The 25,311-nt window shown below is 59.5% G+C and overlaps 1 protein-coding gene across 2 annotated transcripts in view; it reads left to right on the forward strand.

Annotated features, from left to right (window-relative positions):
• The window catches only part of ST14 (ST14 transmembrane serine protease matriptase), a 41,478-nt gene extending 25,839 nt beyond the window's left edge, over positions 1-15,639 (forward strand). For both annotated transcript variants that reach the window (XM_051847790.2, XM_070065631.1), the window contains exons 2-19: positions 828-987; positions 1,225-1,352; positions 1,602-1,672; positions 1,979-2,136; positions 2,304-2,339; positions 2,617-2,857; positions 5,157-5,296; positions 5,484-5,581; positions 7,674-7,783; positions 7,904-8,034; positions 9,315-9,419; positions 9,761-9,871; positions 9,955-10,068; positions 10,398-10,520; positions 11,063-11,249; positions 13,643-13,917; positions 14,691-14,827; positions 14,974-15,639. In XM_051847790.2, coding sequence (XP_051703750.2) covers positions 828-987; positions 1,225-1,352; positions 1,602-1,672; positions 1,979-2,136; positions 2,304-2,339; positions 2,617-2,857; positions 5,157-5,296; positions 5,484-5,581; positions 7,674-7,783; positions 7,904-8,034; positions 9,315-9,419; positions 9,761-9,871; positions 9,955-10,068; positions 10,398-10,520; positions 11,063-11,249; positions 13,643-13,917; positions 14,691-14,827; positions 14,974-15,135 — 2,487 coding nt within the window. In that variant the 3' untranslated portion in view covers positions 15,136-15,639. The remainder of the gene's footprint in view (positions 1-827; positions 988-1,224; positions 1,353-1,601; positions 1,673-1,978; positions 2,137-2,303; positions 2,340-2,616; positions 2,858-5,156; positions 5,297-5,483; positions 5,582-7,673; positions 7,784-7,903; positions 8,035-9,314; positions 9,420-9,760; positions 9,872-9,954; positions 10,069-10,397; positions 10,521-11,062; positions 11,250-13,642; positions 13,918-14,690; positions 14,828-14,973) is intronic.
• The last annotated feature ends 9,672 nt before the right edge of the window (positions 15,640-25,311 follow it).

Consider the following 25,311-nt stretch of genomic DNA (forward strand, 5'->3'; position numbering starts at 1 on the left):
TCCAGGAGGTGGCCATCGTGTGCTGCTTTGGCTCTCTTGGGTCTGAGTGTGGGTGTGGATTCCAGCACACACCTGTACTTCTGTCCTCACCCGAGACCCTGGACAGGAATGTCCAAGGCTGAAAGCAGAGTGATTTGTTCTACCCAGGCACAGAGTGACAGAGAGGGATGCGGGGGAGAGAGAGAGAGAGAGAGAGAGAGAGAGAGAGAGATCTTTCATCCTCTGGTCCATTCCCCAGATGGCTGCGATGGCCAGCACTAGGCCAAAGCCAGAGCCAGGAGCCAGAAACTCCATTGTGGTCTCCCACATGGGTGGCAGAGACCCAAGCACTTGGGTCATCTCCTGCTTTCTCAGGCCATTAGCAGGGAGCTGCATGGTAAGTGGAGCAGCCAGGGCTCGAACCGGTGCCCATATGGGATGCCATTGTTACAGGCGGCGGCTTTACCTGCTACACCACAGTGTAGAGTCACTTTAGAGGTGATCGGGTTTTCTGCCTTTTCCCTTTGGGCAGGCTAATCACTGGCAGGGCAAGGCACCCGGCTAGGGTGTGTTGTTTCCGTGCTCCTGGCCCAGGTGACCCTGGTGGGGCTGAATCTGGTGGGGCTGTGTCCACTGCAGGCAGGGGCTACCCTGCCAAGTGCGTGGAGGCACTGCGTACCCATGGTGGCCCGGGGCTGGGGCCATAGCCCACTACCTAGACAGCCCTTGGTTTCCTTTTCATTTAAATGACCAGTCCTTGAGCCAGTCCTAGCTTTCCTTATTAGGACTTTTTGGCTGCTGGGCAGCTGTGGTGCTGACTTGGCACCCGGGTACTTCTCTCTGTTCAGAACATGAATGGCTGCGAGGAAGGCGTGGAGTTCTTGCCAGTCAACAACGCCAAGAAGGTGGAGAAGCGCGGCCCGAGGCGCTGGGTGGTGCTGGTGGCCCTGCTGTTTGCATTCCTCCTGCTGTCGCTCCTGGTGGGCTTCCTGGTGTGGCACTTCCAGTGTGAGTCCCTCAGGGCTGGCTGCCCCTCCTCGCTCAGTGGGCAGACCCAGGGGCCACCCTGGGAGGCCCCGAGGGAGGGAAAGGGGTTGGGTTGAGGGGCAGGTGAGGAGGGGGTTGGGGGTTGGGGGAGCCAAGGAACTGGTCACAGCAGGTGCACTGGCCCCTCCCTGACCTGCCCGTCCCAGGGGAGCACAGGTGCACTTGTGCCCTGCCCCTGACTGCCCCCTTATCTCCCAGACCGGGAAGTGCAGGTGCAGAAGGTCTTCAACGGCTACCTGAGGATCACAAATGAGAACTTCCTGGACGCCTACGAGAACTCCAACTCCACGGAATTTATGAGCCTGGCCAGCAAGGTGAAGGAAGCGGTGAGTCCAGACGCCAGGTAGAGAGTCCACCCCCACACCCCGCACTGTCTGCCCTGACCCTCCTCCCCCAGGTGGGGAGCCTGCCCCCCACCCACTGTCTGTCCTGAAAGGCAGAAAGGGCACCCATCAGCTCTGCCCCCAGGTCCCTGGGCTAGGGGACCCCCTTGGAGGGGGACCCAGGTCCCCAGAGGGGAGGGCGTGGCCTGAGCTTGGGGAGGGGTCCTCCCTGAGTTTCGTCTCTCCCCTCAGCTAAAGCTGCTTTATGGCCGCATTCCGTCGCTGGGTCCCTACCACAAGGATTCTGCCGTGACCGCCTTCAGGTGGGTGCTGGGGGACGGGATTAGTGTGGTGTAGTGTATGGGACGTAAGGTCCAAGGGGCCCCTGGCTGGGAGAGCCCCGGGCGAGTCCTCACTCTGACCAACGTGCTGGTCGCCAAGGCCGGGGTGCCCACGGCGGACAACCGCTGGGGCTGCGGCTGTGCAAACAGCAGGTGATAGGGTGACCAAGAACCCTGGCGGGGGCGGGGAAGCCAGGTTGGGGGGAGGCTCTGCGCTGCTGCGCTCTCCCGGGAGCCCGTCGGCCCTGGCTGGGCAAGCGCAGGTTCAGGCCGCTTCTCCCTTCCCAGCGAGGGCAGCGTCATCGCCTACTACTGGTCAGAGTTCAGCCTGCCGCAGCACCTGGTGGAAGAGGCGGAGCGCGCCATGGCCATAGAGCACGTGGTCACGCTGCCGCCTCGGGCGCGATCCCTGAACTCCTTTGTGATGACCTCGGTGGTGGCCTTCCGTGAGTCCGGGGGTGGGCCAGCCTGCCGCGGAGTGGGCCCAGGCTGCAGAGCAGCACGCGCGGGGGGGTCGGGGGTGGCAGGGCGGAGCCGGCTTGCGGGCTGCGCACCTCCCTTAGGGTGCGTAGGAAGAGGCCGCATCACTAACGCTCTCCCTCTGGTTCTGCAGCCACTGACCCCAGCACAATGCAGACCGCGCGGGACAGTAAGTGTCATGCTCCCACACCACCCCCAGGCGCAGAAGAGGGATGTGGCCAGATGGCCCTGAGCCCCAGGGGTTCCCGTGGCGTCCCCCTGCGTCCTTGGGGCCCCTCTGTGGGCTCCTGTTGGCGGTCTCCCCCAGGTGTAGGAGAGCCTGGGACATCTAGGGGAGCGGGATGGGGCAGGCTTGGGGTGCACCCATGGGATCTCTGGGTTACTCACCCAGCTCTGCCCCTCCGCGCCCCCACTCCACGCCCTCCTTTCTGTCCCCTCCCGCACAGACAGCTGCAGCTTTGCCCTGCATGCCCGCGGTAGGGAGCAGACGCGCTTCACCACGCCCGGCTTCCCCAACAGCCCCTACCCGGCTCGTGCCCGCTGCCAGTGGGCCCTGCGGGGGGACGCCGACTCGGTGCTGAGCCTCACCTTCCGCAGCTTTGACGTCGCGCCCTGCGACGAGCGTGGCAGTGACATGGTGGCCGTGTACGACACCCTGAGTGCCATGGAGCCCCATGCCCTGGTGCAGTGAGTACCCCGGGGAGCCGGTGGGGCGGTGGGGGCTGGCCCGGGCTGCGGCAGCAGGTTTGGGGTGCACTTGATGACTTGGCCACAGGCCAGGGGGCAGAGGACAGGTGTGGCACGATCCTCCGCAGAGCACTGGCGGGACATGTTTCCTGGGCCTTGGCTCACTGGGCCGAGATGCAAATCCAGTATGAACAGGAAGGAAGGGCTGCCTCCAACCGCCAGGGCAAAGGCGATGCCGGCCTGCTGTTGTAAATGTAGGTTTTTATTATTAATCAGGTGTGGCCGCCTTTTGGAGAGTTGGCGTATAGCTCACGGTTCCCCAAGGGGAGGGCAGAGCTGGGCACGCAGGCACACACAGGGAAGCACCAGCGCTGGTGGCGGGTTGGTGACGGGGGAAAGTGAGCAAGAGCTGAGCTGTGGTTTCCCCTGGAAGGGCAACTCAGGGCAAGTGAGCAGCTTGCGACTTGCTAGTTTGGATAACCTTGGTGGGCTCCTGAACGCGGGAGCCATCTGGTACCCGGCCTGCAGAGATGAGGACGGGGTGGGGCGGGGGGACATCGGTGTCGAGTGTGAGATCCTGAGAGAGGTGGTGGGGGTCTGGGCCCCGGGTTGGTAGATGCAGGTGGCTCCTTTCGCTTCTGTGGGAAAGGCTGGAGTTACAGAAAGCAGAGTGATGTGATTAAAACACCTGCCGAGGGCCGGTGCCGCGGCTCAATAGGCTAATCCTCCACCTTGCGGCGCCGGCACACCGGGTTCTAGTCCCGGTCGGGGCGCCGGATTCTGTCCCGGTTGCCCCTCTTCCAGGCCAGCTCTCTGCTGTGGCCAGGGAGTGCAGTGGAGGATGGCCCAAGTGTTTGGGCCCTGCACCCCATGGGAGACCAGGATAAGTACCTGGCTCCTGCCTTTGGATCAGCGCGGTGCGCCGGCCGCAGAGCGCCGGCCGCGGCAGCCATTGGGAGGGTGAACCAACGGCAAAGGAAGACCTTTCTCTCTGTCTCTCTCTCTCACTGTCCACTCTGCCTATCCAAAAAAAAAAAAAAAAAAAAAAAAAACAAACACCTGCCGAGGGGGCCGGGTGCCTGGGTACACGTCCCCAGGTCAGAATGGAGATGCTTCCCAGCTTCTCCCCGACTCAGTGGGCTGGGCCCTCTACTGGCTGTCTCCGCGCATGAGCCGGGCAGACGTGTTGTGATGAATAACAGTCTAAAATAAGACAGAGCCATCTGGTGCTGCAGCTTAGAAGCCGAGACTTCAGTCTAATCACCCTTCTCCATCTCTCCACTTGATTAATTGTTCAACAGAGAAATCCATGGTACCAGCAGGGAAAAGTAGCAGTCAACAAACAGAAGTCACCCAGTGTCTTCATCGCATAGGAATAACCACTGTTATATTCTGATGTAGTCTCCCGATTTTTTGGCTGTGTGTGGGTGTGTGTGTGTTTAGAAACAGAATTATACTGTATATGCGGTTTTGTTACCTGCTAATTAAAAATGAAGTATATTATGATCTTTCCAAATTAGCAAACCTCTTTGTTTTTTTGTTAGAGAGAGAGAGAGAGAGAGAGAGAAACAGAGAGAGCAAGCTCTCATCCTCTGGTTCACTCCCCAAATGCCCACAGCAGCCAGGGCTGGGCTGGGGCCAAGCCAAGAGCCTGGCGCTCCATCCAGCCCTCCCACATGGGTGGCCAAGCCTAGAGTTCTCTAGCTATTGCCTGCTGCCTCCCAGCGTGCGCGTGCGCATGAGCAGAAAACTGGGTGGGAAGCCGAGGATCCAGAATTCAAACCAGGGTGTGGGCATCTGAGTGGCTGCTGCATTCTGGGGGGAGGGGAGGGCCTGGATCGCGTGGCTTTGAATTCTAGCTGTGCCCCTTATTAACCGGGGAGTCTTGGGCAAGCTACTGAAACCCTCTGTGCCTTGGAGATAATTGCACACACTTCGGAGTTGTTCTGAAGGTTAAGTGTTGGTAGATGAAAAGCCCTAAGATCTGTGCCGGCTTGCACGTTCCTAGTAATTGTTAGCTGGTGCTACCACTACTTGTGCTGCTATTTAACAGTTTATTGACTGACTCTTCTGTTGGCAGGCATTCAGTGTTTCCCCACTTAAAAGAAGATTTTTTTATCACTTGATCTCACCCCCAAGTCATTGTCTGTGGGGCAGGGACTTGACTGAGGACCTCCCTGCCCTCAGCCGTGTCCTTGCTCCCTTGCTCTGGCTAGGAGGGATCCTCGTGCCCCGCCTCCTGGGGCACTGAGGCGGGCTCTGTCTGTGTCCCTAACATGCCGTCCCTCTGCCCCCACAGGCTGTGTGGCACCTACCCTCCCTCCTACAACCTGACCTTCCTCTCCTCCCAGAACGTCTTACTCGTCACTCTGATCACCAACACGGAGCGGCGCCACCCCGGCTTTGAGGCCACCTTCTTTCAGCTGCCCAAGATGACCAGTAAGGAAGGGCCAGGGCAGCCTGTGGGCAGGGCTGAGCACCCAGGCCAGGAGCCGTCCTTGCGACGGTCTTATGCTTCTCTGTGCCATGTGGGGAAGCGGACCAGAGCCTGGGTCGGCCTGGCCACCTGCTGTCTCGGCTGAGCTGGCCCTCGATCCTCAGCTCCGTCTCCCGTCTCTCCTTTCAGGCTGCGGGGGCTTCTTACAGGGAGCCCAGGGGACTTTCAGCAGCCCCTACTACCCGGGCCACTACCCACCCAACATGGACTGCACCTGGACCATTGAGGTAGGAGCTGCAGGTGTGTGTGTGGGAGGGGAGGCCGAGAGGCGGACACTCCAGCAGGCAGGTGTGGCCACGCCTAGGCAGCCTGGGAGTGCCTCTCTTCAAGGCCCTGCAGGGATAAGGTCTTCCGTTGGATCAGGCAGACCAGACTCAGCCCTGGCTCCTGGGTCACTGACAGACCAAAGCCCTTGCACCTGTCGGCCTGCCCCTGTCTGCCCCATCCTGCTCCCAGGAGGAGCCGGGGGGTCCAAGGTGTCTGCAGCTTAGAGGCGCTGTCACAATGAACTCAGAGGATATGCGTCACGCAGAGTGGCAGCAGATGAGAGAGTTGTACCCGTGGCTGTCCCTCACACTGCCCCGTCAGAGACCAGTGCCTCTTGCCTTTCTCCAAAACACCAGCAGAAAGTCGCAGCCGCCTGCAGTGATGGGATACAGTGGCCCCTGTATCTGAGACTGCGTTCTGCAGTTTCATTTACCCATGGCCCAACGGCTGCATAAAAATATTGCATGGAAAATTCTAGAAATACACTGTTCACAAGTTTGCCATTTCATGCACATGGCCTCCCAGGTTGTAGCTCATCCTCTGGCCTGGCGTATCCATGCTGTATGTGCTACCTGCCCCTCAGTCTCTCTGTAGACATCCGGGTTATCAGATCCACTGTGGCAGCATCATGGAGACAGTGTTCAAGTAATCTTGTTTTGCTTAAATATTGGCCCCAAAGCACAAGAGTAATGATGCCGGCAATTGGGATATGAAAGAGAGAAGCCGTAAATGCTTCCTCCAAGTGAAAAGGTGCAATAAAGTTCTTGACATAAGGAAAGAAAAAAATATTCTGTGCTGAGATTGTTAAGAACTATGGCAGGGGTGGGGACGTCTGGCCTTCGGGTCATATAAGGGGCATGGCCCTGCCATGGCTACCACAAGGAGGAATTCAAAATCCAGTAAATGGACTGATTTTTTTTTTTTTTTTTTGGACAGGCAGAGTTAGACAGTGAGAGAGAGACAGAGAGAGTTATAGACAGAGAAAGGTCTTCCTTTCCATTTGTTCACTCCCCTACTGGCCGCTAGGGCCAGTGCTGTGCCGATCTGAAGCCAGGAGCCAGGTGCTTCTCCTGGTCTCCCATGCAGGTGCAGGGCTCAAGCACGTGGGCCATCCTCCACTGCACTCCTGGGCCACAGCAGAGAGCTGGACTGGAAGAGAAGCAACCGGGACTAGTACCCAGGGTGCTGGCGCTGCGGGCGGAGGATTAGCCTAGTGAGCTAGGGCGCTGGCCAGCAGGCTGATTTTTAAGCAGGTCATTTTGTGTGGCCCGTGGTGATGCCATAAATATGCAAATGGCCCTGAGCAGAACAAAGGCTCTCGGCCCCTGAAGTGGTAAGAGCAGATCTTCTCTAAAACTGGGAAGAAGGAAAGAGGAATTCATTTGCATTTATATACATGTGCATGTTTCTTTTTTTTCTTTCTTTCTTTGTTAGAGAGGCAGAGAGAGAGAGAGAGAGAGAGAGAATACACATGTACCCAATTGAGAGAGAGAGGGAGAGCAAGTATACACATGCACCCAACTTTTGGTTCACTCCCCAGTTGCCTGCAAAAACTGGGGCTGGGCCAGTCTGAAGCCGGGAGCCAGGCTCTCAGCCCATGCAACCCTGCCGTGAGTGCCAGGACCTCAGTCACCTGAGTGAGGAGGGAGGCTGGAGTCAGGAGCTGGAAGTGGGCTTGCAACCCAGCTGCTCCAGTTTGCGATGTGGCTGTCCTGACGGGTTGGCCAAATTATGACGATTATTAGAATTGTTCTGTTTGGTTATCAAGTATTGTTTATCTCTCACTGTGCCTGATTTATGAGTTAAACTTTATCATAGGTATGAGAACGTATAGGGAAAAAATCCAGTCCAGGTGTATACAGTAGGGTTGGGTCCTGTTGTAGTCTTGGGCATCCACTGGGGTTCTTGACACCTCGCCCTGAGGACAGGGAGACTGTCGCATTGTCTCTTCCTCCCTGCCCTGCCCTGCCCTGCCAGGTGACATCCTCGGGTTGAGGGAAGAGGGAAGGAAGCCACAGAACCCCAGCGGCCTCTCTCTCCTCCCCTTTGCAGGTGCCCAGCAAACAAAACGTCAAGGTCATCTTCAAAGTCTTCTATCTGCTGGAGCCCAACGTGCCGCTGGGTGTCTGCCCCAAAGACTACGTGGAGGTCAACGGGGAGAAGTGAGCCCCAGGGGGCATGGGCCAGGGCAGGGGAAGGGTCCTGTGCCTCCCCCACCCCCACCCCCAATTGCTCTGGCTCTGAGCTGCCTTCGCTTCACCCTGCACCCTCCCCCCACCCAGGTACTGCGGGGAGAGGGCCCAGTTTGTCGTTGCCGGCAACAGCAACAAGCTCACCGTCCGCTTCCACTCGGATCAGTCCTACACCGACACCGGCTTCTTGGCGGAATACCTCTCCTATGACTCCCGCGACCGTGAGTGGCTGTTAGGGGGAGGCCCAGCACGCACACGCTCTGTCTGACCTGGGTCTTCCTGCCTAGCGCCTGCCTGGTCCTGAGAAGCCGGAGAACTTAAGATGCCTGTCACTCTCATGGCCTTTTAAGGGGGAAATTAACATGCCACCTTAAATGCATCTGTTATAGAAAGCCAAGGGCACGGGGTGCCATGCTCAGCTACCCCACATTCCAGCTGCTTGCCAACGCAGACCTGGGCAGGCAGCGGTGATGGCTCCAGTAATGGGGTTCCTGTCACCGCACAGAGACCTGGATTGAGTTCCTGGCTCCAGGTTTCGGCCCTGGCCCTGGGGGCCATTGTGGGCATTTCGGAGAGTGAACCTGCAGATCAGAGCGCCCTCTCTCTCTCTCTTTCTCGCTGTCCCTCTGCCTCTGAAATAAATAAGTAATTTTGCAGAGAGGCCAGCACTGAACTCTGGCCCACGGCAGATCCAGTCCCAGCGTGCAGCACCTGGAGCCCTCGGGGTTCCCCTGCCCCCCGAGTTCCTCCTCATTCCGTCTGTCCCTTGGGTTCCACGTCCCAGCGACTCCCATGATGGGTGCTTGTGCTCGTAGCCTTTTAGCGCCTCGACTGTTAATAGCCTACCCCTGAGGTGTATTAGAAAAACAGCTGGCTGGGCCAGCAGCCACTCTTCCCCAGGTGCAGTCGTTTTCTGTTTCAACACTGCGTCGCAGAGTAACCTGGGGACATTTTATAGCTCTGCTTAGGAATGAGTCCACGTGAAGTTAAAATTCAACTGCATGGCTTCCTGCCAAAAATACAATTGGATGAGCCGAAAAGCTACCCGTGGCTGAAGCATTCCTGTGCAAGGGCGGGGCCGGCGGCCTTCTCAGAGCTTCTGCCTGCAGACGGCTGCGGTGGCCAGAGCCCTCTCCATGTCGGCAGTACCGGGAAGGGGCACGTAGCTTAGAGGGAAGACAGCATAGGATGTCATTTCGCAGTGGGATCGGATCCTGCTCTGCTCACCCGCCAGCCGCCCTCAGCCTGTGTTACAGGCGGGGAGCCTTGCTCCTGGCACCTGCAGGTCAAGGTCACATGGCAGGAGCCCAGCTGGCTTCCCCAGCCGTAGCCATCAGCAGTCAGGGGCGCCCTCCTACACTGGCTGCTGCCAACTGGCCTCCCGTGGCCATGGTTCCATGGGCCCTCTCCCTGCCATGTGTTTGTGAGCTGTGAAGTTGGCTCTGAGGGAGGGAGGGCAGTGGGAGAGCCGTGGACTTCAGGCCTGTCCTGTGTCCTGCAGCCTGCCCCGGGAAGTTCATGTGCAGCACTGGGCGGTGCATCCGGAAAGACCTGCGCTGTGATGGCTGGGCCGACTGCGCCGACTTCAGCGATGAGCTCAACTGCAGTGAGTCGGGAGACCCCCAGGGCCTGAACCCTCCCGCCACTGCCGTGTGGCTCCTGTGGCTCCCTCCTGCCGCCCCCACCCCGCCGCAGGGGGGCCTGGGGCCATGGAAGTCTGGCAGGCGGAGCAGCCAGTGCAGGGTTTTGGACGCGCTGAGCTCAGCTCCCGCAGCTAGTGGGACAGGTCGCAGGTGCTCCAGGCTGCTCTGGGCATGGGAAAGTGCCCCCCTCCCCCGCAGCCCGTGATTGCCCAGGCTCCCCCCGGGAAGGAGTGCTGAGGGGGTCCACGGCCGGGACCGCGGCTGAGCCTGCAAAGCTGACCCCTGCCCCCTTGCCCTGCCGCAGAATGCAATGCCACGTACCAGTTCACGTGCAAGAACCAGTTCTGCAAGCCACTCTTCTGGGTGTGCGACACCGTGAACGACTGTGGGGACAACAGCGATGAGCTGCAGTGCAGTGAGTGCCCCCGGGCAGGCGGCGGCTGGGCCTCCCTCCCCAGCGGCCTGCGTAGCTGTGGTTAAGGACTTGTGCTTTGCCAGGCTGTCCGGCTCAGACCTTCAAGTGCAACAACGGGAAATGCCTCCCGCAGAGCCAGCAGTGTGACGGGCAGGACAACTGTGGGGACGGGTCTGATGAGGCCTCGTGTGACAAAGGTGAGGCCTGGCCCCTGGCTGCTCTGCGGTGCGCATGCGTGTGTGTGTGTGTGTGTGTGTGTGCGCGTGTGCGCGGGGGTGGGTGGAGAGCCTTGCACCCAGTGGAGCTGCACCCTGCACGGGCAGCCACAGGCAGGCTCACCTGCAGAGTACCCAGAGCCTGTGTGGGGCTGTGGGTGTGGCTGGGAGGGGTGGGCCCGGGGAGGGGTGTGAGGTGGGGGAGAGGGGGTCACGAGGCACCGCCCGAGACTTGCAGGGGGCTGACCTGGCTTCTGGTTGGGTGCCGTTCAGGGATTGACTCCCTCCCGCATGTCCTCCTCCTTGAACAGTGAATGTTGTCACTTGCACCAAAAACACCTACCGCTGTCAGAACGGGCTCTGCGTGAGCAAGGGCAACCCTGAGTGTGACGGCCAGAGAGACTGCAGCGACGGCTCAGACGAGAAGAACTGTGGTGAGCAGGGCCGCCCCGGGTGCTCGTGCAGGCTGTCCGCTGTGCAAGGCACCCGTCCCAGGTGCACCCCGAGCGGGAAATTCCTGCAGCACATCCCTCACCCAGCTCTGTTTTCTGGATGAGAGGGAGGGCGCCTCTGTCTGCAGCAAAGAGGGGCTTTGCCGGTTGGCACAAAGGCGCTGCCCATTGGCTAGCTCCGGTCCTGGAGAGGGGCCGAGGCAGCTTCATAGCAGCACCTTGGCAGTAGGACGGGGGTCCTAGGCTGGCCTCTGCTCTGCAGACACAATCAAGTCTAGAGGCCCCTCGGCTGCATTTGTGCCTGGGGGCGGGGCGCGAGTGTGACAGCTTTGAATTGGGGAGCAGGTGAGAGGGGGGTGCCCAGTGGGTGAGAGGGCCTGCGATACCCCGAGTGACCTCTAGAGGGACCTCACGCCACATCTGCTCCAGCCCTGCCCCACCCAGGGCCTCGCCGCCGCCGGTGCGCATCAGCCTGGGTGTCCCCGCCCTGACTTGCTGTGTTGCGTCCTCTGCCCCCTCTCCAGACTGCGGGCTGCGGTCATTCTCCAGACAGGCCCGCGTGGTGGGAGGCACGGACGCAGACGAGGGCGAGTGGCCCTGGCAGGTGAGCCTGCACGTCGTGGGCCAGGGCCACGTGTGTGGGGCGTCGCTCATCTCCCCCAACTGGCTGGTCTCCGCAGCTCACTGCTACATCGACGACAAAGGATTCAGGTGGGTCGCCGGGCGGGCGGCAGCAGCGGCCTCCAGGCGGGTGCCTGTGTCTGTGCTGTGTCCAGGCAGGGGGGTGGGGCTGTCCCAGCGTGGGGTTCAGTGACCCCAGTAACCAGGAATCCAGAATGTACCTTTTTAGGAGACGCTTACTCTTGGGCAGGCACTCCCTGTGTGCCTCCCCTAACCGCCTGAGAAGCTTGGAGGGCCTGGTCGTAGTTTACAGAACAGAGGCTCAGAGAGGTAGGGACTCTTGCTCAGGACTGCACAGCTCTTTAGGGGGCCCCAGTGTGTTGATTCCAGGGCCCGTGCTGTCTCTGAACTGCTTGAGTCCCTGGGATGTCTTGGGTTCGTGGTCCAGGCCTAGTTTGCAGTAGGCCTTGGCAAGTTACTTAAACTTGCTAGGCCTCGGGTTCGTCACTGATGATGGCAATACTGTCAGGTCTCCCCCTTGGAGCTGTGAGAGTTGGGGCAGGAAAAGTCAGAAAGGGAGGACTCGGGGCCGGCACTGTGGCATAGCAGATAAAGCTGCCGCCTGAAGTGCTGGCATCCCATATGGGCGCTGGTTCGAGACCTGGCTGCTCCACTTCCAATCCAGCTCTCTGCTATGGCCTGGGAAAGCAGTAGAAGATGGCCCAAGTCCTTGGATCCCTGCACTCATGTAGGAGACCCAGGGGAAGCTCCTGGCTCCTGGCTTCGGATTGGTGTAGCTCCAGCCGTTGTGGCCAATTGGGGAGTGAACTAGTGGATGGAAGACCTCTGTCTCTCACTCTGCCTCTCTGTAACTCTGTCTTTCAAGTAAATAAATAAATCTTAAAAAAAAAAAACTTCAATAATCAAATAAAAACAAAGAAAGGGAAGGCTCATTTAATAGGGGTGGCGGGCGCCTGCTCAGGGCGGTGAGGCCGGCTGAGCCTTGGGAATCATTTCAGACTGTGGGATAAGGCATAAGGGCTGTGACAGAAGCAGTTTTTCAGATGCGATTTTCTGAGGGTGACAGATGAGTGTGAAGCGACCACAGGCTGTTTGGAGGCTAGCGCCTTAGTTTGAGCGTGAGCGGCTGTGAGGGGGCGGCGCATCCACGGAGTGGGGCGGAGCACCCACAGGGGGCGCCACAGTGGGTTGGCAGCAGTAGTGGCCGGGTGGGAATGGACGCCGGGGTGGGCTGGGCTGGGCTGCAGCAGGGATTGGAGGCACGGCCCAGGAGGTGGCTGGGCTCGGTGTGCGGGGTGAGCAAGCCCCAGGAATGGGCCGTCCTGGGAGGACAGAGGGAATGAATGCATGCTTTTCTCCTCCGTAGACATTTTCTGTTTTAAAGAGCTATTTTCCAGTTAGAAAGACTTTCAGAGCAGATAGAGGGTACAGGTGCACCCAACGCCACGAGCTTCACGCAGTGACCACCTCATCCCCGTTCTCAACGAGCAGTCATTACCAGGCACCGCCCTTGCTTTATTTTGGAACGGGTTCTGAGTTCGCTGCAGCCAAGGGGATGCTTTTCCCCTAAGCACAGGGCCTTGTTGCTTTAGACTTTTACCTCTGACAACCCGGATCCCACTCTGTATTTGTGTCCCCACTTTCCCGCAGGGAGGGGCAGCTCCCAGCCACGTCATGTGTTTTCTCTTTGGCTCTGTCCTCCAGTAAGGTGACAACATCTCAGAATTGCTACAACTATTTCCATGCCCAGCGACAAGCTTAGTAGATAAAATTCAATGTCATTTTCTTATTTATTCATTTATTTGAAAGTCAGAGTTACACAGGGAGAGAAGGAGAGACAGAGAGAGAGAGAGAGAGGTCTTCCATCTGCTGGTTCACTCCTCAATTGGCCACAGCATCTGGAGTTAAGCTGATCCGAAGCCAGGAGCCAGGAGCCAGAGCTTCTTCCAGGTCTCCCATGCAGATGCAGAGGCCCAAGGACCTCTTCTTCCATCTTCTGCTGCTTTCCCAGGCCAGAGCAGAGAGCTGGATCGGAAGTGGAGCAGCCAGGACTTGAACCGGCGCCCATATGGGATGCCCGCACTGCAGGTGGCAGCTTTAACCGCCACACCACAGCACCGGCCCCTCAATGTGGTTTTCAACTGATTTTGCCTTGAGAATCCATAGCACTGTGTTAGAAAACTATTTGGAATGATTTTTGTGTTACCCCTGTGAAAGGTCAGACTCATACAGTACATGTTTTTTGGCAATCAGGTACAAATCTATTAACAGGGCGGAAAAGAGTTCAGTTTCCAGCTCAGGGTCCGGTGCGGGGAGAGCTTTTCTCCTGTCGAATCAGCAGCTGCTGGTGGCCTGCCCTGTGGCGGGCTCCTCAGGCTGTCTTAGGAACCCGACATGGTCCTGGGCCCACGGGTATCCCTGCGCGGGCTCAAAGCGGCTCTCCCTCCGTGGGCCCCTCCCAGGTACTCAGACCCCGCGCAGTGGGTGGCCTTCCTGGGCCTGCATGACCAGAGCAAGCGCAGCGCGCCCGAGGTGCAGGAGCACCGGCTCAAGCGTATCATCGTCCACCCCTCCTTCAACGACTTCACCTTCGACTACGACATCGCCCTGCTGGAGCTGGAGAAGCCGGCCGAGTACAGCACCGCCGTGCGCCCCATCTGCCTGCCCGACACCTCCCACGTCTTCCCCGCCGGCAAGGCCATCTGGGTCACGGGCTGGGGACACACGCAGGAGGGGGGTAAGCGTCGGGATGGGCTGCGCGCTTTCCTCCCCGGTCTCTGCTTGCAGCCTCTTGGGGACCCAGGCCCCTCTGCACAGGGTCCAGGCCGGCTTCCGGGCTGGGGCTCTGTGCGTGGTGGACGCCTCCTGTCCAAGGGATTGGCAGACTGGCTCTGGATTGAAGGCGTGGCTTTACCCCTTCACTGCCCAAGTGACCCTGGGCGAGAGGCTTGCACCTTCCCTCACTGCTTCTTCATGGGCAAAAGGAAGATAAAAACCCCTCCCCAGGTGGTGCCCACATAGTGCGTGATCTTGGAAAGGCCCAGGGAGCTGCGCCTGGGTCTCCGCCCTGTTCCCCGGGCAATCCCCACTGTGCCTGCTCCTTCCGCCTCCACCCGAGGGTGGCGGGCTGTTAGCTGGCAGAGGTTAGATTGTAATTAACATTGTGAGATCCGTTGCAATAGTCATATAGCACGTTGTTGGGCATTTGTGGGACAGAGCAAAGAGTAAGAGCCTGAGTTCCAGCCCCAGTGCTCTGTCGGGGCCTCGGTGGCACCTGCTGGCCCTAGGGGTCCTCCTGGTGGGCCCCCTGCTCCTCGTCTGACCCTGCAGGTGGCCAGCCTGGCTGCGTCACTTCCTGCCCAGCAGACATACCACGGCTACTTGTCAGGCATTGGGATGGTTTCCAGACTTCGCTGTTAGCGAAGCGACTTTGCGGGGTGTGTGCGGCACGCAGCCCGGCTCCCAAAGGAGCTGCCTTCCTGGGTCACAGCCCCGTGCTGCCTCCCCCAGGCAGCGGCGCGCTGATCCTGCAGAAGGGCGAGATCCGCATCATCAACCAGACCACCTGCGAGGACCTCCTGCCGCAGCAGATCACGCCGCGCATGATGTGCGTGGGCTTCCTCAGCGGGGGCGTGGACGCCTGCCAGGTGCGCCCGGGGCCGGGGGCGGGGCCGGGCCGGCGGGGCGGGGCGGGGCCGGGAGCTCCTGCGCAGCGGGGCGGGGCGGGGCGGAGGCGGGGCGGGCCCGTTGCGGGCGGGGCCGGGACTCATGCGTAGCACCTGTTTCCGTCCAGGGCGACTCCGGAGGCCCCCTGTCCAGCGTGGAGGGCGATGGGCGATTCTTCCAGGCTGGCGTAGTGAGCTGGGGAGAAGGCTGCGCTCAGAGGAACAAGCCGGGCGTGTACACGAGGGTGTCTCTATTTCGGGCCTGGATCAAGGACCAGACTGGGGTGTAAAAAAAGCAGGAGCCGCCTAGCAGCCATGTGAACATGCACACCCGAGGGCTGCGGCCCAGGTCGCCGACTGTCTCCCGGGCCCGGGAACCCAGCCTGTGAACAGCAGCCCCGGGCTTCAACCCGCAAGGAGAGCCTCTCCACGCCCTCAGCCTCATGCGTGGGCTGGGAGATGCGGAGGGTGGGCCACAGGTGGTGCTGCTGGCCCAGCCAGGGACAGGGGGTTAGAGTCGCAGCCAACCCCTTTTAGCCCCAAGCCGGGCCGGGCCCCGCCCCTCCGGTCCTCGGCTTCCTCTGTCTCTAAGCAGCGGCCCGGGACCCCCTCCGTGGAGTGGTGGGGGCTGCAGGCTCAGGGCTGTGGGGCCCCAGGATGGTCCTCGTGGGCACGCAGGCCCAAAGGAGCCTGGAAAACAGATGGGTCTCAGGTTGGGGTTGCTTAGCCAGCTCCCGGGGTGCGCTCCAGTGTGTATATTTGTGTGTATGAGTAAAACATTTTATTTCTTTTTAGTTTTTTTTTTTTTTTCCTTACTGGAGTGGACCAGCTCTGCTTCTTCCAGTTCCTTTTGCTAGAAAACTCGACCAGTTCCCCTTAGCAGAAACCTTGGCGCGAGCTGCCTGGAGCCACAGCGGCCTGTGGGCACCTGCAGGCCAGCAAGTGGTTGTGTTTCTGCTTCCGTCTGCACTGTCCAAGCCCAGGGGCCTGGCGCCCTGACGGACAGGCACACAGGCCGGGAAGGGAGTCTGGATGGAAGCCTGTGATGGGGAGGGGGTTTTGCTTTGGGGGAGGTCGTGGCTCGGTGAGCTGTGTGTGTGTGTGTGTGTGCTCGTGCACACGCAGAGATGGGGTTCTGAACTCCTGTCTGTCAGTGTGGGCGGAGTAGCTGGGTCTGCAAACCTTGGGGCAGTGATGGCTATCCCACTCTAGGTCACCTGCACCTCCCAAGCCACCACCCTTGATTTTGACTTTCTTTTTTTTTTTAGATTTATTTTTATTTATTTGAAAGGCAGAGTTACAGAGCACAAGAGAGTTGACAGAGATCTTCCATCTGTTGGTTCACTGCCCAAATGGCCCGAATTGGTGGGGCTGGGCCAGGCCAAAGCTTCTTGCAGACATCTTCTACTTCTTGGGACATCTGCTTTCCCATGCACATTAGGGAGCTGGATTGGAAGTGGAGCAGCCAGGACTCAAACCGGCACCCATATGGGATGCTGGCATTGCAGGTGGCAACTTAACCCGCTATGCCACAACTCCAGGCCCAATTTTTTGTTTTTTAATTTAAAATATGAGAGTGCTGCAAAAAACTGGTAAAAATGGAATTAAAGATATATTTATTTTGGTGCAAAAACATTTCTGAAATCCATCCATCTGTGTCTTAAAAAAGCCCACAGGAGTGCCCATTCTGAAAACTGCAGGCATTTCAAAAAACTGTTTTGCACCCACATAAACTGATCTTTAAATTCGATTTTCCACGAACTTTTGGGATTGGCCTTTATATTCGCTGTCGCTTTGCTTGGGGTGGCCAGAGAGAGGAGATAGCATTAAGGATGTGGGGCCGGCGAGGTGGGCGAAGTGGGTGTCTGCAGGCCGAGCCACCTGTGAGCTGGGCTTGGGGGAGGGGCGTGGCCCCGGGCGGAGAAATCACCGAAGCCCAGGCGGGCGGAGAGTGTGGTGCCGCTCCGCGCGCGTGTCCGTAGGCTCAGGCCGTCTCCCAGGAATCTGACCCACGTGTGTGCAGTGAGTGGTCTCCGCCTTCCAGGACTCCCGGGAACCGGAGAAGAAAGACACAGCAGTCGGTGGTGGGGGAGCTGGCTTTGAGGATGCCTTCACTGGGGCCGGTCCTCAGGCCGTGCCACGCTGGGACACGGCTGTCTCCGCGGTGGGGCCTCGCCCGAGGGGCCTGAGGTCTCCCTGGTCCCCCGGGGCCGGAAGGCAGCAGTGACAGTGTCTTGGTCGCCTCCCCTGTTTTGAGCTAACGTGGTGGTCGGAGCCCCTGCTTCCCACCTGCGGGGGGAGGGGTTAGATGCACTGCACAGAGGTCCTTTAAGGTCCCCCACCCCCAACCCTGCTGGCCAGAACCCCTATGGGAGGGCCGAGCCGGGGCGGGGACCGGGCCACCCTCTGTGTCAGCGGCTCTGGCAGTGTGGCTCCGCCAGGAGCAGCTGGTCCCGGGGCAAGTCCTCCCGCATCACCCGGACTTCCGGGATCCCACTCTGCTCTGAGGAACCCCGCAGGCGCTGCTCACGCGCACCGAGGTCCGGGAGCGTGGCGGTGGCTGTAGATCCTGCCCCGCCGAGCGTGCCCGTGCCCGGTCCGCATTCCCCAGGGCTTGCACCAGCGGCCGCAGTCTCACAGTCCTGCTGGCAGAAACCCGGAAGCCTGCCTGTGTGCAGAGACTCAGTTGATGCTGCAAAATCAGCGAGTGGCAGCACCTTTGAGAAGGCTGTGGAGCCCCATCTGGCCCGGCTACTGTCGGGAGCTCAGAATAGGCTACGCTTAATGCCAGTCGTGCTCTGAGGAAGACGGGTCACCCGGACAGCCAGCCTGGACCGGCAATGGGAATGCCACAGGCCGGTATCCGGTCTTCCCTGCCAAGTTCCTTGCAGGTGCACAGGGAGCCCCTCAGCGGGCAGACGGGAGTGGTTGCCCGAAGGCCCGGGTGCACCTGCTGCTGACCTGTCTTCCCTTCATGGGGAGGGCTCTGGGGAGGACTCATGGCCCAAGTTGTTAGTCACAGGTTTCCATTTGCAATTCAAGAGCTCCAACAGTGTGGAATGAACAGAGCCCCGCACTTGGATTAATGCTTCGCCTCTGCTGCCTTTCGATTCTGTGTGAATTTTTAACGAGGGGCCTCCTCACATTTGTGTTTTGCACTGGGTGCCATGAATCTCACAGCTGGCCCCGCTGCCTTACGCACCTGCTATGGCCTGGGTGGCCTAAGGTAGCGTTGCTGGGTGTGGTTTGGGTGGGGGTGGAGAAGGGAACAAGGGCCCAGCAGGCTCTGGAAGGTAGGAATGCAGACTGCCAGCTTCCCCGTTACTGCCCCACTGTGGGGTGAAGGGGGCTCTCCGTGGTGTAGCTGGGCCCCCACAAGCTCTTTCCCCCAGGCGTCTTCCCCTCGACTCACTGTTTTTGTTGTTGAGATCTTTTTTTTTTTTTTTTTTTTTTTTTTTGACAGGCAGAGTTAGATAGTGAGAGAGAGAGAGACAGAGAGAAAGGTCTTCCTTTGCCCTTGGTTCACCCTCCAATGACCACTGCGGCCGGCACACCACGCTGATCCGAAGCCAGGAGCCAGGTGCTTCTCCTGGTCTCCCATGTGGGTGCAGGGCCCAAGGACTTGGGCCATCCTCTACTGCACTCCCGGGCCACAGCAAAGAGCTGGACAGGAAGAGGAGCGACCGGGACAGAATCCGGCGCCCCAGCCAGGACTAGAACCCGGTGTGCCGGCGCCGCGGTGCCAGCTGTTGTTGAGATCTTGCAATGATCTATGCCTCTGGTTCACCCAAACTGCCTTGTATCTCCATTGTTTAAGCCACTAATCAAAACCATGTAGAATGGGATGAATATTTAAGCCAGGGTCTTGAGTGTTGCAGCCACAGGCGCCCAGTCCACACGTGGATTCCACAGAAATTTAATTAGTGCCTTTATTAAAAACAAAAACAAAAAACCCCATAGGTTTCAGGTCCTGGATCCACATTACTCGGTTTGAGAGACCCACGGCTTGGATCCAGAGGAGCTGGGCGGCCGTTGTTCAGGCTTCTGGCCACGCGGTGGCGATATTGCACCGCTCCAAGGGAGAGGGCCGTTCAGTGGAGTCGGGCGCATCTATTCTTTAGGGGTGTCTTCTATGGCTTTCCAGGCACCCCTGGACATCTGGCGCTTGCCTCAGGATAAGCGTCCCAGAGCCTGAGCGCCAGAGCTTCTCCTGGTCAGACCTGCAGCCCCGTTAGTGCCCGTCCCTGCAGTCTGCAGCCAGGACCTGGGGTCCTCAGACAGGGGTCTCAGATGACGACAGGTTCCCAGGCAAACTCACAAGATGGCTTCGGGGTTGGAATAGGGGCCCGCAGCCGAGCTGGCTGTTGTCTCTGTAAGCAGCAAGTGTGACCAGAGACACAACGGGCCTGAGACCGATGTCCATGCACCTGCAGAAGTGCATTTCGGGTGGGAGCAGGTGCGTCTGTGTGGGCATGTGCTGGGGATCCAGTTCTTGTTCTAGGAGCGATCTGATTAGAACATGGCTGGCTGTGGTACCGGGATGCCCTCTCACTCCCCAGGGCACCCAGGGAACCCACAGACTGATTGTGTCTGTGTGTGTGTATGTGTATGTGTGTGGTGCCCACCCACGTGTAAGGGAAACTGGATCTTTGGGACTGGGCCAGGTGGAAGCCAGGTCCCAAGAGGTTTATCCAGGTCTCCCATGGAGGTGCAGGGGTCTTGGCACTTGGGCCATCTTCTACTGCTTTCTCAGGCCATAGCAGAGAGCTGGATCGGAAGAGGAGCAGCCAGGACCAGAACCAGTGCCCATATGGGATGCCAGCACCGCAGTGGAGGCTTAGCCCACTACACCACAGTGCTGGCCCCACGGTCTCTCTTTCTTTTCTAGATCCTGAGACATTCCTCTGGGGAGGCCCATTTGCCAGGCACTTGTCTGCCACCTGCTTAGCCAGCCTGGCTGGATGGGGTGCTTCTGCCTCTTGGTCCCAGGGTCCCCCTCAGTAGATGGTTGGTAGAGGGTGGGAGGGAGGGGGAACAGGGCTGCTTGGGAGGAGGTGGGGCTAATGGGTATCTCAGACCAGGTCTCTGGGATGGGGGCTCCTCAGGGTGACCCCACCCTCTACCCCCTGAACACCCCTGAGAACCCTAAGACCAAGACCCAAAGCAGAAATGGGAATATTTTATATTTATATTATATTTATATTTTATATTTCTCGCCTGGTTTTTATATCTTGAGGTTGTTTAGAAGGCAGCCCAAACTGCTGTTCCCCAAGGCAACCCATAGCCAGCAGGTGCCAGTGGAGCCACAGGCCTGCCTCTGCTTTGTGGGGAGGAGAGGGGTGCCAGGACAGCTTGTGGGGAGGGGAGTGGGTCTCGCTATCCGCGTCAGCACTCTAATGGCTCCCATGGTCTGCTGTGTGTGCAGGGGTCACCCTGGATTTTGCTGGTGAGACCCTGACTCCTTCCTGGGCTGTTCTGTTTTCTTCCCCAGGGCGTACCCACAGCTTGGAGAGCACAGGTCTCCCCACCCCCCACCTTCCCGCTCACCTCCCGGCCTTTCCTAAAAAGCCAGCGCACAGATGTTTCTAGGCGTAGGTGGACCCGATCCCGTTGTCTGTTTGTTCCATTGTCTCAGAACCTTCCAGTAGGAGGGGTGTGTGTATGCGCGTGTGTGGTGTGTATTTTCCTGGGCTGTGAACTTGACTTTCCTTTCCCTGCACACTGCCTGCACCTTGGAGGTTATCACAGTTTCCCCTGCCCACGCCCCTGTGGTCAATAATAACTGGGTGTGCGCGCCAGGCCTGGCTGGAACCTCATATGGTCCTGCTTAGCTCAGGAGGGGAATTCTTCCCTGCTCTTTTTCCGCAGAGCTGCAAGAACACGGTGTGTCGTGTGAGGCGAGGGAGGAGAGCGCCCGGCCCACTGGGGAGGGTGGGGGATGGTGGCCCACCCGTTAAACATCCACAACAGCTGCATCTGGGCAGGGCTGAAGCCAGGAGCTGGAAACAGCACCCAGGTCTCCCCCGTGTGGACAGGGACCCAACAGCTTGAGCCGTGGCTGCTGCCTCCTGGGGTCTGCACCTGTAGGGGCGTAGAATCAGGAGCAGGAGCTGGGAACTGACATAGGCACTGGGATTTGGGACACCGGTGTCTCAGCTGCCCCTGACGTTCATAATCTAACACTCTCCCAATACTGAAGACAAATAGGACAGGAAAAAGGGTATAGATACACACCAGGGAAACTGGAAGTCAGCGTTTGAGACCTGTGCGTCTTGGCTGGAAACGAGTAGCGAGCCTATGTATATGGGTCGGGGAGATAAGGGGTCCAGGAGCCATGGTGAGGGACCAGGGAAGGGATGTGGGGCCGCGTAGGCCTCAGCGGCTCCGGAAGCCGGGTCCCGGCCCCTGGGCTCCCCAAGCAGCCTGAGCGTGCTCATGGGGGCAGGTGCCATGCCAGGGCCCTCGGGAGCGCGTGGAAGGGTTTTCCGAGACCCCTCGTTTGCTCCGTGGAATGTGGGTTACAGCTGGAAGCACAGCCCCCAGCAGCTCCATCGTGGGAAAGGACTTTAACTTCATGGTCAGCTAGGCCCCCCTCCTGCTAGGCCTTCGCAGGGGCCTGGAACCGCGCCCCGGCCCCGGGCGTGTAGGCCTTCTCCCTGACTGCCCCCTGCTGGGCGTGCAGGTTCTGCACGCGCTTCTGCTCCAAGCACAGAAATAACTGCGGGCCGGGAACCTGCCGCGCGCGCAGCCTCCCGCTTCCTCATCGCAGAGCTGAGGAGTGGGTTCTCAGCTGTCACCCCATCCCGGCCACTTTCCCGAGGGGAAACTGAGGCCCGAGGTGACCCCGCGGCCAGACCCCGTGCCTGCGCCCTGGGCTGTGCCCCGGCTTTGGGAGCCGAGGCCCGTCCACCTGCAGCGGCGCGGGCGGGCTCCCGGGCCCCTGTTGCCGGGTAATAAACTGGCTGGCTGCAGCCCACGTTGCCAAGGCCAAAATCAGCGCCTCCAGCGTTTCCAGGCCTTTTCCCACTCCTGCCTCCCGGGCCACCCCGGCGGCCTCCGGGGCATTTCCCTCGCTCAGGGTCCAAACCATCTGCTTTCTTCTACTCTGCCAGGGGCCGTGCGCACTGCGGGGCGGGGCGGGGTAGAATGTTCCAGGAGGACGGCCGCCGCCCCTCACCTCCCTCCCCAGCGCCCCCGTGGGAGGCAGCCGCCGAGCGGGCAGAGCGGAGCCCGGGACAGCGCGCTCGGCTCCGTGCTCCAGTGTCCCCGGGCAGAGCCTCCCACGGGGTCTTGCTCAGTGCAATGCTGTTGAAGACGGTCCCTGGGGGCACGCCGCGGGAACCAGGGCTGCAGATGCCACTGTGTCCCAGTCAAGAGGCTTTTGCAAAAGACATGAGCGGCTCACAGCTTGGATATTTATTTTAAACACGCGCCCTTGGTCTGGTTTTATAGGGCGTCTGCTGTTAAGTTTGAGGGGCGGGGGTAGAAAGATGCTTTCGGCTGCTTTCCGTCCCGGCCCTGGGGTTCATTCCGGATGAGGGCAGTAGGGGGCGCACGCGCACCGCCGAGGTCTGGGGCCGAGCAGAGGCGCGGTCGGGGACGAAGCTCCGGGCAGCTCCGTGTGGCCCCCGCCCTTCCCGCACGGTTTATGGCGAGCCCGGCACAGCCCAGATGTCCAACACCTGTGCTCCATGCGTGGAACCATCAGCTGCAGACGGTGCCGCGGCCCCAAACCCCTCACCCCGACGTATGAACGCCCCAAAGCGGCAGCTGGGGAGAGATCGAGGCGCCCTGCAGTGGTTGGCAGGCGCTCGGAGAGAGACCCGCAGGCTCCTCACCGGGTCGGCCGAGCCCTGCATGCGTGACCCCACGCAGGATAACGAGGGCCGCTGCCCCGGGGAACCCAGCCCTCTCCTGGGCGCACAGGGCCCCAGGACTCTGCCGGGGCTTGGATTTCCTCCCAGCGGCCCGTATCTGGAAGGCTTCACAGCTCTCCTCCACGGCTAAATAATGTTAACCCCTTCGGGCCGTCTCCGCTCTCCCACCGTGCTCAGGTCCAGGTCTGGGGAGGGGGCTGCTGGCGTGCAGAGCCCCCCTCTTTGCACTCTTTGGGAGTGCTGGAACACCAAGAACACCCCCACCCCCACCCCACCCCACCCCCACGGGAGCCGCGGAGAGCCTGACTCTGAACAGCTCGCGTTTCCAAGCCTCATCGCCCACACAGAGAGGCAGGAACTGAAGTGCATGTTTGAAACATTAAGTGTAGGGGCCGGTGCTGTGGTGTACGGGTAAAGCCGCCGCCTGCAGTACCGGCATCCCATATGGGCGCCGGTTCGAGTCCTGGCTGCTCCACTTCCCATCCAGCTCTCTGCTGTGGCCTGGGAAAGCAGGAGAAGATGGCCCAGGTCCTTGGGCCCCTACACCCGTGTGGGAGACCCGGGGGAAGATCCTGGCTCCTGGTGTCAGATTGGCGCAGCTCCAGCCATTGTGGCCAACTGGGGAGTGAACCAGCGGATGGAAGATCTCTCTCTCTCTCTCTCTCTCTCTCTCTCTCTCTCTCTCTGCCTCTCCTTCTCTCTCTGTGTAACTCTTTCAAATAAATAAATCTTAAAATAAAAAAAAATTTAAGTGTAACCTGGCATCCAGACCTCCATTACTGAGGACCCATTTCCGAGAGCTTTCTAACCCTATTTTTGCGAGGCCGAGAGAAAGCGCTCCCATCATCTGGTTCACCCTGCAAATGCCCACAGTGGCTAGGGCTGGCCTGAGCCTGAAGCCAGGAACCCAATTTCCTGAGCTATTGCTGCTGCCTCCCAGGCTCTGCATTAGCTGCAGTTAGGAGCTGTAGCCGGGACTCGAACCCTGGAACCTGGATGTGCGCATCTTAACTGCTTTGATGTCCAGCATCCTTGTGTTCTAGGCTACCTGCTGCTTACTGCATGCCAGGCGCTGGGGCTGCGGCGGTGAGCACACAGTAATTCAAGGAGGCAAGTGAGGACAAGGGAGGGTAAAGAACCCCAAGGAGGAGTTCCCACCACACCACGTCCACACGAGCCCCCGGGTCTGGTCTGCCTCCATCCTCCTCCGGGTTCGGGACCCTCTGCTTTGAACCCTGGCTGTTCACTTCATGTAGGGCTGCACTGCTTCTTTATCAACCCACTCAAGACGCTCTTAGGATGCCCCGTGGGAGCAGCAGGCTCCAGAGGGTCCAGGCCCCAAAGGTTCAGAACTGGGATGCAAGTGGTGTGCTTGTTGGAGCTGGTTCCCAGTGCAGACGGCTGCGTGTTCCACCCAGTCCTTCCACACACTTTCCATGGGAGGGCGAGGAAATCCACTGGCACACTGCGGGGTTGGGAGGAATTGGGGACTGCGGGGGAGGCCTGAATGGAGACAGAATCCACCAGCTGGGAAAAATCCTTCCACATCTGACACCTGCAAGTGGAGGAAAGTTAGGGGCTGGAATATTTGGCTCCGGGATGGGGACAGTAAGGGTGTGGTTTGGGAGGCTCAGCAGGGAGCACACCCATTTCAGAAAATGTAAAAGGGTCCTCGGGGCCTCAGGAGTGAAGGTCCAAGACCCTACAGTCCTAGGCAGGGAGTGGGCACTCAGGGCCACAGGGAGGACTGGGGTGCGTACGAGCCCCGACTAGGGAGGGCTTCTTCATCTTCAGTGGTCCTTGCTCTGCACCAAGAGAAACGTTGCAGTCTGGAGCAGGTGCACACAGGTCTGTGTGTCCCGGGCACTCACCACGTGCAAAGCAACCTTTAGATTTCATGCCCGGGGCCGGTGCTGTGGTGCAGTGGGTAAAGTCGCTGCCTGTAGTGCAGGCATCCCATATGGGCACTGGTTTGAGTCCTGGCTGCTCCATTTCTGATCCAGCTCCCTGCTAGTGTGCCTGGGAAAGTACTTGGGCCCCTGCACCCATGTGGGAGACTGGAAGAAGCTCCTGGCTCCTGGCTCTGGACTGGCCCAGCTCTGGCCATTGCAGCCATTTGGGGAGTGAAGGAGTGAACCAATGGATGAAAGCTCGCTCTCTCCTAACTCCCTTTCAAATTAAAAGAACAAAACAAAAAAAATTGCCCCTAAAGCTGATCTCCTGTCTCCTCCCCCTAGGACCACAGGCAAAACCTTATGTCCGACAGTCTGGGTCCATACAACAGACCGTGTTCTCATGGGTGTCTCACGTGGGCATGGGGAGGGGACTGGGGCCCCCGGAACCCCAACCCCGGGGAGAAGGCATGAATGTCCTGGCACATACTGGGTAGGAGTGGATGTACCCAGTGCTCAGCTTTCCCAGGTGGAGGCGCATTGCCTCCTGCCTAAATCTCACCCCCCAACACCTGCCCAGTACAGCTCTGTGTGACTCCCTCCCCCAACCCTGACCAGTCACGGATTCCTGGAGTGTGGGGAGCAACTGGGAGCAACTCTGGACTAGACTAAGTTACTGGAATTAAGACTTATGCTA

The sequence above is a fragment of the Oryctolagus cuniculus genome, chromosome 1 (genome assembly GCF_964237555.1).
Source record: "Oryctolagus cuniculus chromosome 1, mOryCun1.1, whole genome shotgun sequence".
In the NCBI taxonomy this organism is placed as follows: domain Eukaryota; kingdom Metazoa; phylum Chordata; class Mammalia; order Lagomorpha; family Leporidae; genus Oryctolagus; species Oryctolagus cuniculus.